The sequence below is a fragment of the Pinus tabuliformis genome, chromosome Q, assembly GCF_031772625.1.
Source record: "Pinus tabuliformis cultivar Carrire ecotype Pingquan chromosome Q, CPIR1, whole genome shotgun sequence".
Classification (NCBI taxonomy): Eukaryota; Viridiplantae; Streptophyta; class Pinopsida; order Pinales; family Pinaceae; genus Pinus; species Pinus tabuliformis.
This window is the reverse complement of record NC_142296.1, coordinates 1,314,998,046-1,315,009,684: the sequence shown is the minus strand read 5'-3', so window position 1 is coordinate 1,315,009,684 and position 11,639 is coordinate 1,314,998,046. Positions and strand designations below refer to the sequence as shown.

Genomic DNA, 11,639 nt, shown 5'->3' with positions numbered 1-11,639 from the left:
AAAAACATATGACACCCCTATTCTTTATGGCCCTGAGAATCTTGAGTGCCAAAACTCCCCGAGTTACCTTCTAGAGCCAGGTAGGTTGGCCTACCTAAAAAGGGTTGATTAGGAAATGGTTGATTGCTGCCATATGATTAAGTCCAATTTGCACCTTCCAACCATGGAGGAATTGAGTACCCATACCTCACATTTGCACTACTAACCCCTACATTAAGTGGAGGTGCGTAATGAGCATACATAGAATTGACACCTCCTCTGGTGGGAATAAGGCAAGTGCGTAAACCGTCAGTTTGATAGTGAGGCACTTGAATGTTTATGAGGTCTTGGAATAATGGTCTATTGTATGCAATATGGTCCAGTGAGTTTGAAATAATCCTGGTTTCATCAGCTATGCTTGCATCATTGTCAACCATATTGATCATCCCTTGTTCCTTTTCAAGCATTTGTTGTGTCTTTCTTGATTCCTTTTCTTGTCTTGCCATTTGTTTTTGTTGGTCCTTAACTTGCCTTGCTTTATCTCTTTCAAGCCTTTCATCTGCTCGATGTTGTGCTGCAACAATCCTTGCTGCCTTCTTCTCCTTGACTAGATCCTTCTTTTTCTGTTTTAATTCCTGCATTTCAAATTATATATATATATATATATATATATATATATATATATTTATTTTTTTTCGAGACTCAACTAACAGGTTTATATAGTCTTTTGAGGTGAGTAACTGTGAACTTCGGCCCAAACGAAGACTACTCGGTGTACCTTTCTTTTTTTCATTGATACTCTCTCTACTGGTAGCTTTAGGAACCGACCAAGTATCTTCTCCACCCCTCCCACTTGCATGTCATTGCTTGGTACTTCCCTTTCAATATCTGAGACAACTGATTGAACTATATCATTATCTTCATTTGATGCCTCATTATGTGCTTCATCTTCTTCCATTGATCTGTTGTCCACAAAAAAATGAGCAATTTCACTGTTCAATTCTATTGGTTGTGAGGGTATGTTCATGCTTTGTTCATTGGTTGTTGAGACACTATGTTCATTCATATTAATCATTTCTTCTGCCAGCCATGACAGTGGGGTTACTTGGCTTGGCAATGTCAATTGGTCATTGTCAACTGCATGTTCAACAATGTCATGAACAATATCAACAACTGGAGTTTCATGTTCTTGAGTTGGTGGAACGATCTCCATTTTACTGCGAATTTGTTCATGATTATATTGTGTTTCACATACAATTTCATCATCTTCATCATATAAGTGTCCTCGAGAGAGGGAAATCGTATTACTAGCTGTAACCACATAATCTTAGTCTTCTACTTCTTGCACTTCAACACCTATTTGGGCATTCCCTTCTTCCTGATCATCCACATGAAACACCTGGCTACAACCAGTATCATGCATAAGAGCATCATAATTCAATGGCCAGATTCTTGTCCTCCTAAAGCTAGCCTTGATATTTGATGGTGTCAGAGCCCTTTTAAAAGCATTACTTGCAAGCTCTGCTAGCTCGAACTTTTTCACCTCAACCCCTGGATTCTTTGCCATCCATGCAACACGCTCCGACCTGAAATAGTTCTTGAAAGGGCCAATCACACTAACATCAATGTGTTTCAGTGTGTGAGTGGTATGAGTGGGCAATCTCAACAGGTCGATGCCTAAATTGTTTGCTTCCTTAATTGTTTGTGCAACCATGTGGCTCCCATGGCCATCTAATATCAATAGGTGTTTGTTATTAGTGAGACACCACCTGGTACCGATGTAGCAAAGTGAAAAAGCCAAATTAAAAACAGTTCTTTAGTCATCCATGCATGGGGATGTACAACCATGCATGCACCTAGTTCACAGTTATGTATATAGTTTTTCAGTTGATTTTTACGTTTGAATAGATAAATCCTGGGATTGAAGTACTAATTGCATTGAAACAACATAAAATAGTTATCCACTCCCTACTCTTAGGAAAAATCTTTGGCACATTTCGGCTCCCTCTCTTGGCAATTAATCGCATGCCACAATTCCTCCTTGCTTGTAAACCTGTTTCATCACAGTTCCATATATGTTCTGCTCCATAAGAATGTTTATTGTAAGCACTAGAAAGTGTGTCATAGAACTTCTTCGCAATTGCAAGGTGCAAATTTAATGCTCTGTCTATGTTAAGGCCCTCAGCAGTACGCAATACAAAGTCTGGATGCCTTTTTTTAAACCCAAACCACGATGATTTACCAAGAAACCCATCTTTGAATGGGTTTGGTCTCCCTTGACAAATTTGAGCAACTGTGGATTTGAGTTGTATCAACTCTATCCCATGTCCCAATTGGGCCATCTCTTTACACCTCTCAACCACCTCGACCTCCTCCTCGTCAGTCATAACTGTAAGAGGCCCTCTACGTTTTGTACGAGTCAGTCCATCTATCCAATAATGTATTCATGACAGAGGAATACCATGTTTTTTGCAGATGCCCGAACTGAGTATCCATTAAACTCTATGTTGTCAATTGCAACTAACATTTATTCTTTTTTCCATCCTCTTATAGCGTTGATATTTTTAGTTGAACTTGCCCCTTGGACTGTTGTTGACAGTGGTTATGTGGGTGATGTTGTGAGAACATCAGCTTTAGTCGCATGGTCATCCTCAACAACGTTCCTTGGGGCATTGTTGACATTGACATCACCTGTCCTGTCCTCATCTGACGATGGGCATCGCAGCTGCGCACCCCTTGTCACTCTCCTGCCACTTCTCCTTGTACGAGCAACATAACTAACTTTTGCCATAGATGCAACAACCTATAGAATTATTGCATGCATTTAGATAAGAATATTTGTAAATTATGCTTTCATACAAGGCAAAAATACTTCTGCTTTATTATAGGAAATTATCAACATGTATGTTAGTATCCTTGAAAAATCAAATATATAGAATCATTTTGTTGTATGTCTTCAAAATTATCAGTGATTGTTGTTTTGATAACTTGTCTTTACACTTAAAATACCATGACTGTATTGATAACTTGTCTTTACACTTAAAATACCATGACAATAAATGACGGTTAAATGTTAGGTTATATAATCAAGATTCAATAATAGAAAATAAATTAAAGACAGTAGCCCTCTCACAGAGGACAACATAGGATGTGTGGGGCATTTAGCAAACACAATCACCCTATAACTACATCTTATGACAAGCATGCACACTGGACATCTCTCTGGAAATATTCAACCAACACTGGTCAACTCCTGTGTAATCTCCACCAAAAGGCCTCAGTACGCCGAATGCATTTCTTTGATGGAGGGGTTGCCTTACAAAATTTCGTCTCCAACCTGGTCTGTATGTACAACTGGTTGGTTGATGACAACCCTGGCAATGGTAAATGGAAACTACTCATGCGAGGTAATGACTCAGATATCAGATTTCTAGGGTCATGCAAATCTTTAGGTAGGGCATGGATTTGAAGAACCTATTTCTCTCTGCAAATTCAGGAACTCTCTGTGTTAACCTTCACAAAGTCTCTGTCAAAGAGTGGAAAGCCTCTGCAATTCCCATAAACTTTGGCACATGATTAACCTTACGCTACTACCTATTTATTTATGCTTCCAGTGTCACCCATCTATCCACCTAAAGCTCAAGTGTAGTTGCAGTGACAGTAAGCATGGTAGCTGCCCTATTTGTTGTAGGAGGAGATTCTCTGTTCGAATTTTGGTCTCTAGACATGGAGCCTTCACATTTAATCACCGTCATTTATTTTGCCATGAAGGGTAAGAGATCTAGATGCTTAAGGTGTTTGATACCCAATTCATAAATTACAACAAACCTCCACCAAAAGTTCAAATTTGACTCCATACTAAACACTAACAACTAGAACGCTGAGGGTTAAAAAGAAGCATTGCATTTCTCTTTCTATAAGCCTTCTATTGAGACTTAAATGCAGATTTTATGCTCTGAGATTAGTTAGGGTGCACAAATGTCCTGTGTGTCACAAATTTTTTTAATCTGACCAAGCTTTGGGTTGACATGACAAGAGGAGCAAGTAGTTTCTGGGATAGCAGAGTTTGTGGATTCAAAGGATCGTTTTGACAGCTCCTTCCAATTGAAGGATATTCAAGTTATCCAAATTCCAGTTACCTTCAGGAAATTTTCTTTAAATGATTTAATTGGTTTTGTTATGCATTTCCCAACAGTGCCTCTTGTTTAGTTTGACTACATAAAATATCATTTTGTTGTTTTGATAACTTGTATTTACACTTAAAATACCATGAGAAGATCTGATAGTTATTGTTGTTTGAATTAATTTGTTTAGACTCTTGTTTTTTATTGCAATTGAATACATTCACGACCCTCGTTGTCTCACCAAGTGGACTTGCATAATGCCTTCTAGGTATGTTCTTTGATCTTCAAGAAGACTCTTTGCGGGTTCAAAAAATACACAGAGAGACTCTTTGCTGTTACTAACTCCTTGATTAGGATTTTGGCTTTCATCCCCAACATTTGATTTAATGTCTTAAGGAGATTGGTCCTCGGAATGCTTATGATTTTTGAAGAAATGAAGCCAAAGGAGGAATTTTCCTTGATTAGGATTTTGACTTTCATGCCCAACATTTGATTTAATGTCTCAAGGAGCTTGGTCCTGGGAATTCTTATGATTTTTGAAGAAATGAAACCAAAGTAGGAGTTCTCCTTGATTAGGATTTCGACTTTCATGCCTTGCATTTGATTTAATGTCTCAAGGAACTTGGTTCTGAGAATGCTTATGATTTTTGAAGAAATGAAGCCAAAGCAGTACTTCTCCTTGATTAGGATTTCAGCTTTCATGCCCGACATTTGATTTAATGTCTCAAGGAGCTTGGTCTTGGGAATGCCTATGATTTTTGAAGAAATGAAGCCAAAGCAAGACTTCTTTTCAAAAGATTAGGCTATTTTTTTATCAGTTCCTTACGGGTTGTTCCTATTCACTTAGGGGCATTCTTGAGCTTTTTTTATGAAAATAATGTGGGGTTTTAGTGGGTCCCCAAAGGCTATTAGTAAGGTATAAAGGTAAGAATGTTGTATCATGCCCGCCATGTAATTGAATCAATTTGCTGGGGTCTCTAGGTGTACTAGGTTTGTTTATAAGGAAGTTCTAATTGCCAGTTATAAGAGTGCTTTGATTAACAACATGTTTCTAATGCTTCATCGTCTGGATTTTATATTGGATCCTCATCAATGGGTGTAACAATGACTAGCTCTCAATCTCGCTTTCAATAGAGCCTGTAGTTCCCAAGGGAGCTTCTATCCATAGGATTCAGTTATGGCAACCAAGTGTCTTCACCAATAGTGTGATGTTAGAGTGAGAGGCCCGAGTGCTTCTTCTAATGAGGATGCTTTTAGTGCACAAGTGGATGATAGAGATCCTATGGGTATTGTCAATTATTGTAAATATGTGATGGGGATATATGATTTTCAATTGACTGAGAAATGGCTTGCAAAGATGAGTTGTTTGAAGACATAGATTGAAGGAGTGCAGATATACATGAGGAAAAGACTTTTGTTAGATACCTTAGTTTCCTAGAGTCTATATAAAATCTTTTGTGTGAGGGATGACTGACTGCCTTAGCGTAGAAGTTTCTCTTGCAAGATTTGATCCAGGATTATGAGTATCAGTATTGTAGGCTTATCTTGGTGTTTTCATATATTCCAGCCTTTGCCAACAGTAATGGTCTGAGTTACCATACCCAACCTGAGAACATATTGAAGGGAATGATGAACACATTAATTGACCAAGTTCAATATAATTGTAATACTTCATAATTTTTTGAGGAAGACATAACATTTCATTCAAATATTCAACACAAGATTAATTTCTCATATATAGAAAAATATATATTTTCATGAAAATGAAACTGTAAGAACTGAAATTGAAACTGAAACTGTAAGAACTGTGAGAAATGAAAATAGATCTGTAAGAAAAATGTGCTGTAATTGAAATAACTAACCTGGATATACTGGCAATTGTTCTGTGATGTTTTGTGAATAGTTTGAAAGCATAACATGCAACTTCAGCAGTGGTTGAACTTCTTTTATAGTTTTTGGCACTTGAATTTAATTGGTGGTAAGGATGGACATGGATTACAATGGCTTCATTTTGAATGTGTGATCTGGATTTAATTTGATGTGATCTAATGGTTGGGAATTTGTTATTTGTTGATACATGTGCTTTGATATGTTTTAACGAGAAATAGAATGGGTTGGGTATCATTTATTGAAGTTATTTGGTTGGGTGTCATTTATTGAACAAAGTGGGTTTGAATGTTATTGGGTTGGGTGTCATTTATTGAACACAAGGGGTTTCAATGTTGAACAACACAACAGTTATGGGTGACATACATTCACTTTTATTATGTGCAGGTATGGATATTTATTTGGGATACATAGCTCCAGTTTTGATGAGTGGGGGTTGAAGTGACTGCTACTTTGTACTTCTGGAATAAACCATTTTGGAAGGATTTATGGTTTTATCTGTTTTCTAGTTGGGTCAATATGGTTTGCACTCTTAAGTATTAAGATACTATTTATGGATAGTTGTGGACCGAGTCAATGTTTTGAGAAATTTTGGACATAAATTAATACTTATTTGCACTTAATGTTATTTATTTTTGTTTAAATATTAGTTATAAAAGTCTCAATTATGTGCAGGTATGGATATTTATTTGGGATACATAGCTCCAGTTTTGATGAGTGGGGGTTGAAGTGACTGCTACTTTGTACTTCTGGAATAAACCATTTTGGAAGGATTTATGGTTTTATCTGTTTTCTAGTTGGGTCAATATGGTTTGCACTCTTAAGTATTAAGATACTATTTATGGATAGTTGTGGACCGAGTCAATGTTTTGAGAAATTTTGGACATAAATTAATACTTATTTGCACTTAATGTTATTTATTTTTGTTTAAATATTAGTTATAAAAGTCTCAATTTCTGGTGGTTTGGTAGGACCAATACTATATCAATCACTGATCCTACACAAACTATACAAATAAAATATAAATATATTTAAATAAACTTTATGTCAGGTCAAAAACAATGAATATATTAATACCATTTAGGAAGAAAAGATAGAAACATATAATATGAAACTAAGAACATCCTATTAATAATATAAAGATTGTTACATTATTTAAGTATATCTTTTTCTTCTACTTTTATTTTTATTTTTGAAATTGGAAGCTTTATTTCATCCCATAATGAAAACTCACACTAATTAAATATTAAATCACAATTCAACCCATTTTAAAAATAATGATAGGTTAACACCTTTACGCTACTACGAACCAAGCCAGCCTCCCAACCGATGTGTCATCATCATAGCACTAGGATAGAAGACGGGCCAAAGCCCTTTTAAATATAAGGCTCATCAAACAGCTATAATTGTAAGATCGAAGGCTTCTCCTGCGAGGTCACTTGGGGGTCTTATATAACGATTTGTTTAAGGGGTCTCTCTCAACTGAAATCAGGCGCAGACGAAGCTCGTTCAAAACTCCAACTCGCCAAGATGGGACGGCCTCCGCTGGGAGGAGCTCCCTCCTTCCGCTTCTTACCCACGGAGGTACTTCTATTCATTCCTTTTTTCGATACATTTTCCCTTAAATTTCACAGTTTTTGTGATTCACTTCAAGTTTTTAACAGTCGGGTTTATTTGATTTTACTGCTGCAAAGTTACAAATCCACTTGCTCCATTGTGAAAAACCTTTAATGCTCAGAGAGAATTAACAATATCTATCTGAAAACAAACACTACTACGGAAAAAAGTTAAATACCAATACGAACATCAGCAACGAGTTTTAGGAATTCATGGCTTGGAGATAACCTCGTTAAACTGTTTATCTCAGCCAAATGGAAACAACAGGGTGATGGATTGATAGTAGTTAACCCATACATCCTACTCCAAACTAGTGGAATTCGTTATGAAGATGTTAATAGATAGGCATACATACAATGTGTGTAGTGAACGAGGATGTACCTGTTCCCTCAATGGGGCTGTCAAGATTCTGACAGTTAGGTTACATGTTTAAGAGCTCAGAACACAATTAGCGTTATATATTTGTGGGTATTTTACATTAAACATTCATATGACAACGAACAATATTTTCAGCATTTGACATGGATAAATATTTCTCCAGACTATTTTACCGGAAACGTGACCAGGAGACACGTTCGTTCTGCTCCCGTTCCCAGTTCAGGTTCCAATTCCTTTTTTTATCGTGCAGTTGTATACTACTAATATATAGACACACTCACACACACAGAGGGAATGGAAGGGTTCATGTTTCATATCCCCTGATCTGCCAGCTCTGTTTCTCGCCCTCTTACCGTTTAGCATAACATAGTCCCTAGATATTACGCTCTTAAAATGGTGTAAAACCTTATTCTTACTGTGTCATCCTTAACTTTGACAATATGGTTGTCAAGAATATATGTATATATATATATATATAGAGAGAGAGAGAGAGAGAGATATGGTCCTCCAAAAGAAGATAACTTTGAGAGGAGGCTTTACCTAGAGGAGAAGGTGGAGCAATTTGTAAGGAGCATTGCCATTGAGAAGAAGTCATGAAGATATTGAAATGAAGTGGATTGGTTGACAAGTGAAGAAGACAAGGACAAAGCCTTACCAAGGTGCACAAGGCCAAGAAAAGGCTTGTTAAAGATGGACATGATCAACAATTGGAGCAATAAGCCTTCAAGAAGCCCTAAAATGGGCAAAAATTACCTAGGGCTTGTGATGCCACCTCTAAAAAGGAAGAATTTACTGTGGAAAAGGGTGGAGTTTGATGCAATGAGGCTCAAACCACGTGGAGAACCCTCCCACAGGATAATGCATTCCTCCTAGTTGAATTCAGCCCTAGCCCTAACCTAATGGCTTGCCTTGAAGGGTTGAAAATGTGAGGCAGAGAGAGAAAGAGTTTTTGTTAAATTTGGCAACTAGGGCCAAACATCAGTTTGGACAGTTCTTATGAGGCAACTGATATTTTTCTTGGATTCCTCTTTCCGAGAGGTGTAGGATTGATCTAAAGATCATCCCATTCTGACATGTACAAATGAAGTTATGAATTTATTTTGATTATGGACAAATTGTCAAGGTCGGCCAACCATCAAATTAGCCTCCTCCAGCCTTCAACGTTGCATATAAATACAAGGTGCCTCCTCCTCATTTTGGCATCTCATCTCATTCATATTTCTCTCTCATCTTGATTGGGTATAGATTTCTGGGTCTTTCTCTCTCCACACGTGCGAAAGGAAGATTGTCTTTTCTAGCTACTGCATTGACTAGATTTGACCGAAATTTCAGGAGGCCGAAATTTCAGGAGGTTGACTATGACCAACGTTGCCCTTGTTTGACTTTAGTTTTGTGAGGGAGACTTCTATTTGGTAGGCCGTTGTTCTGCGTACAAAAACTGAGGTAGTTTGACCCTTGCATTGACTGCCCTAATTCAAGTTGCTGCATTGAATTTTGTTGACCAGTTTGATTGGTTATTTTCGGATTGTTTTGGGCTGCATTACTTGCTGTTGGAGGCCGAGTTGACCAAGGTTGACCGAGTTGTTTCGGAGGACAATTTCAACCCTGTTGACCAGCGTTGATTTTTTGGTTAGGGCTTTCTGTTTTTGCTGTTTTGAATGATCAGTTTGGGCAAGTGAATATTGTAAATTGTACTTTCTCTCTCCGCTAAACTTTTGAAGAATTATAAGAAGAATTGATCAAGGGTTTCCCCACATAGGGGTTTGTCCTTGGCCGGTGTCATATCTTGTGTCCTCTTATGTTGGCTTGTCTTCTACTGTTATTGTTTATGTTCTATTTGCGTTTTACTATCATGTTGATATGATTGCTATACTGAATATGATATTGGGCTAGTAAAAAAATTGAAGTAAAATTGCTCTAAGCATAGAACATACCATTGTTATCCTAAAATTAACATGGTATTAGAGCTGAGGTGAAGACAAATCCCAAGCAAGAGTGAAGAGCAATCACTAAGAGGAGCAATCACTGATCAAGAACAAGTCTCAATGGCCTCCACATCCTACTTCAAGTCTAATGATAAGCGTCATGATAAGTTTGATTGTCATGCATGGAAGATGTCTCTTGATTTGACTTTAGAAGAGCAAGATGTCATAGATTATGTGCAGGGAAAGATTCCATAACCTCTTTCAAATGCACCGGTTGTTGCTAAGACAAAGTACAAGAAGGGTGAAGTCAAAGCCAAGAAGATCATCAGGGATTCTATTCATAAGCACTTAGTTTCTTATATCTCCGATTTGAATACATCAAAGGAGATATATGACAGGTTGGTTGGCATGTTCAAATCTAGCAATGCAAATCAAATTCTTTTCTTCAAGAACAAGCTGAAGGATATAAAGAAGGGAAAAGGTGAGAATATTCAATCATACTTCATGAGGATTACCGAGATAAAAGATGATCTTCTTTCAATTGGTGAAGCTATTGTTGACAGGGAGCTCACTCTCATTTCCCTTGGAGGTCTTCCTCCCGAATGGCATGTGTTCAACACTACTATTCTCAATGACAACAAAATTCCAGGTTTTGAAGAATTGCTGACTAGAAGAAACAAGGATGATGGAATTGGAGATGCCTTCGAATAGGAATAATCCTACCGCATTCTTCGCTCATGCCAAGAGAAAGAACAATGCACGTTCAAAGAAGCAAAGTCAAGGAAGACCGAAATTCAAAAATGGAAGGAAGGGAAGATGCTTTGTTTGTAACAAGTTTGGTCACTATGCCAGGGAGTGTCCAAATAGAAGGGAAACATCTCATGATGATGATCACAATCATTCTAGGGGCAACAACAACTTGGAAATGATCGAGCTTCTAAAAGAACAAGAAACTCCAGGTATGATGAGTCTAATGTTGTAAATTCTAAGCAAAAGGAATTTTATCTTATATCTGCCCTCTCTACTACCTCTCCTTCGGATACTTTGGGAAATTGGTTGATTGATAGTGGTGCCTCAAGGCACTTCATTGGGTACAAGGAAGCTCTTTCAAATCTGATAGAGAAGGATACAAATTTGGAAATTATCCTTGGAGACAATGCCACCTATCCCGTGAAGGGAGTTGGGAATGTTACCCTTCAATTGAATCAAGGTAACACCGTTCATCTTCAAGAAGTACTATATGTACTTGATCTAAAGAAGAATCTAGTGTCTATCTCGGCGATGGAAGACAAAGGATTCAAGGTGGCATTCATCGATGGAAAGGTACATGTGTGGAAAAGAAATTTCAAAGAAGCATTTACTCTTGGATTCAGGGTTGACAGTTTATATCAAGTTGGAGGAAGTGCACTGGGAGCCATGCCTTGCGACACATCTCTTCAATCGAACTATGGCACCGGAGGTTTGCTCATCTTCACTATAAGGCTCTACCCGATGCAAGGAAGATGGTTATAGGTATGCTCGATTTCAAAATAGAGCATGAAGGTGTATGTCAGGGATGTGCCAAGGGAAAACATACAAGGGGACCATTCCCCTCAAGTGAATGCAAGACCACAAACATTTTGCAATTGGTTCATTATGATCTATCTGGTATGCTGCCTGTGACATCATTAGGAGGATATTTATATTATATTGTCTTTGTGGATGACTTCTCTTGCAAAACTTGGATATA

General features: G+C 37.6%; 1 protein-coding gene across 5 annotated transcripts in view; it reads left to right on the top strand.

Annotated features, from left to right (window-relative positions):
* Positions 1 to 7,374: 7,374 nt before the first annotated feature.
* LOC149224669 (protein SAWADEE HOMEODOMAIN HOMOLOG 2-like) overlaps positions 7,375 to 11,639 on the top strand; it is a 299,733-nt gene continuing 295,468 nt past the window's right edge. Inside the window, exon 1 of one of the 5 annotated variants that reach the window (XM_089386211.1) lies at positions 7,375 to 7,574. In XM_089386211.1, the coding sequence (XP_089242337.1) occupies positions 7,521 to 7,574 (54 nt within the window). In that variant the 5' untranslated portion in view covers positions 7,375 to 7,520. The remainder of the gene's footprint in view (positions 7,575 to 11,639) is intronic. The other 4 variants (XM_089386212.1, XM_089386213.1, XM_089386215.1 and 1 more) reach the window with 4 other exon arrangements.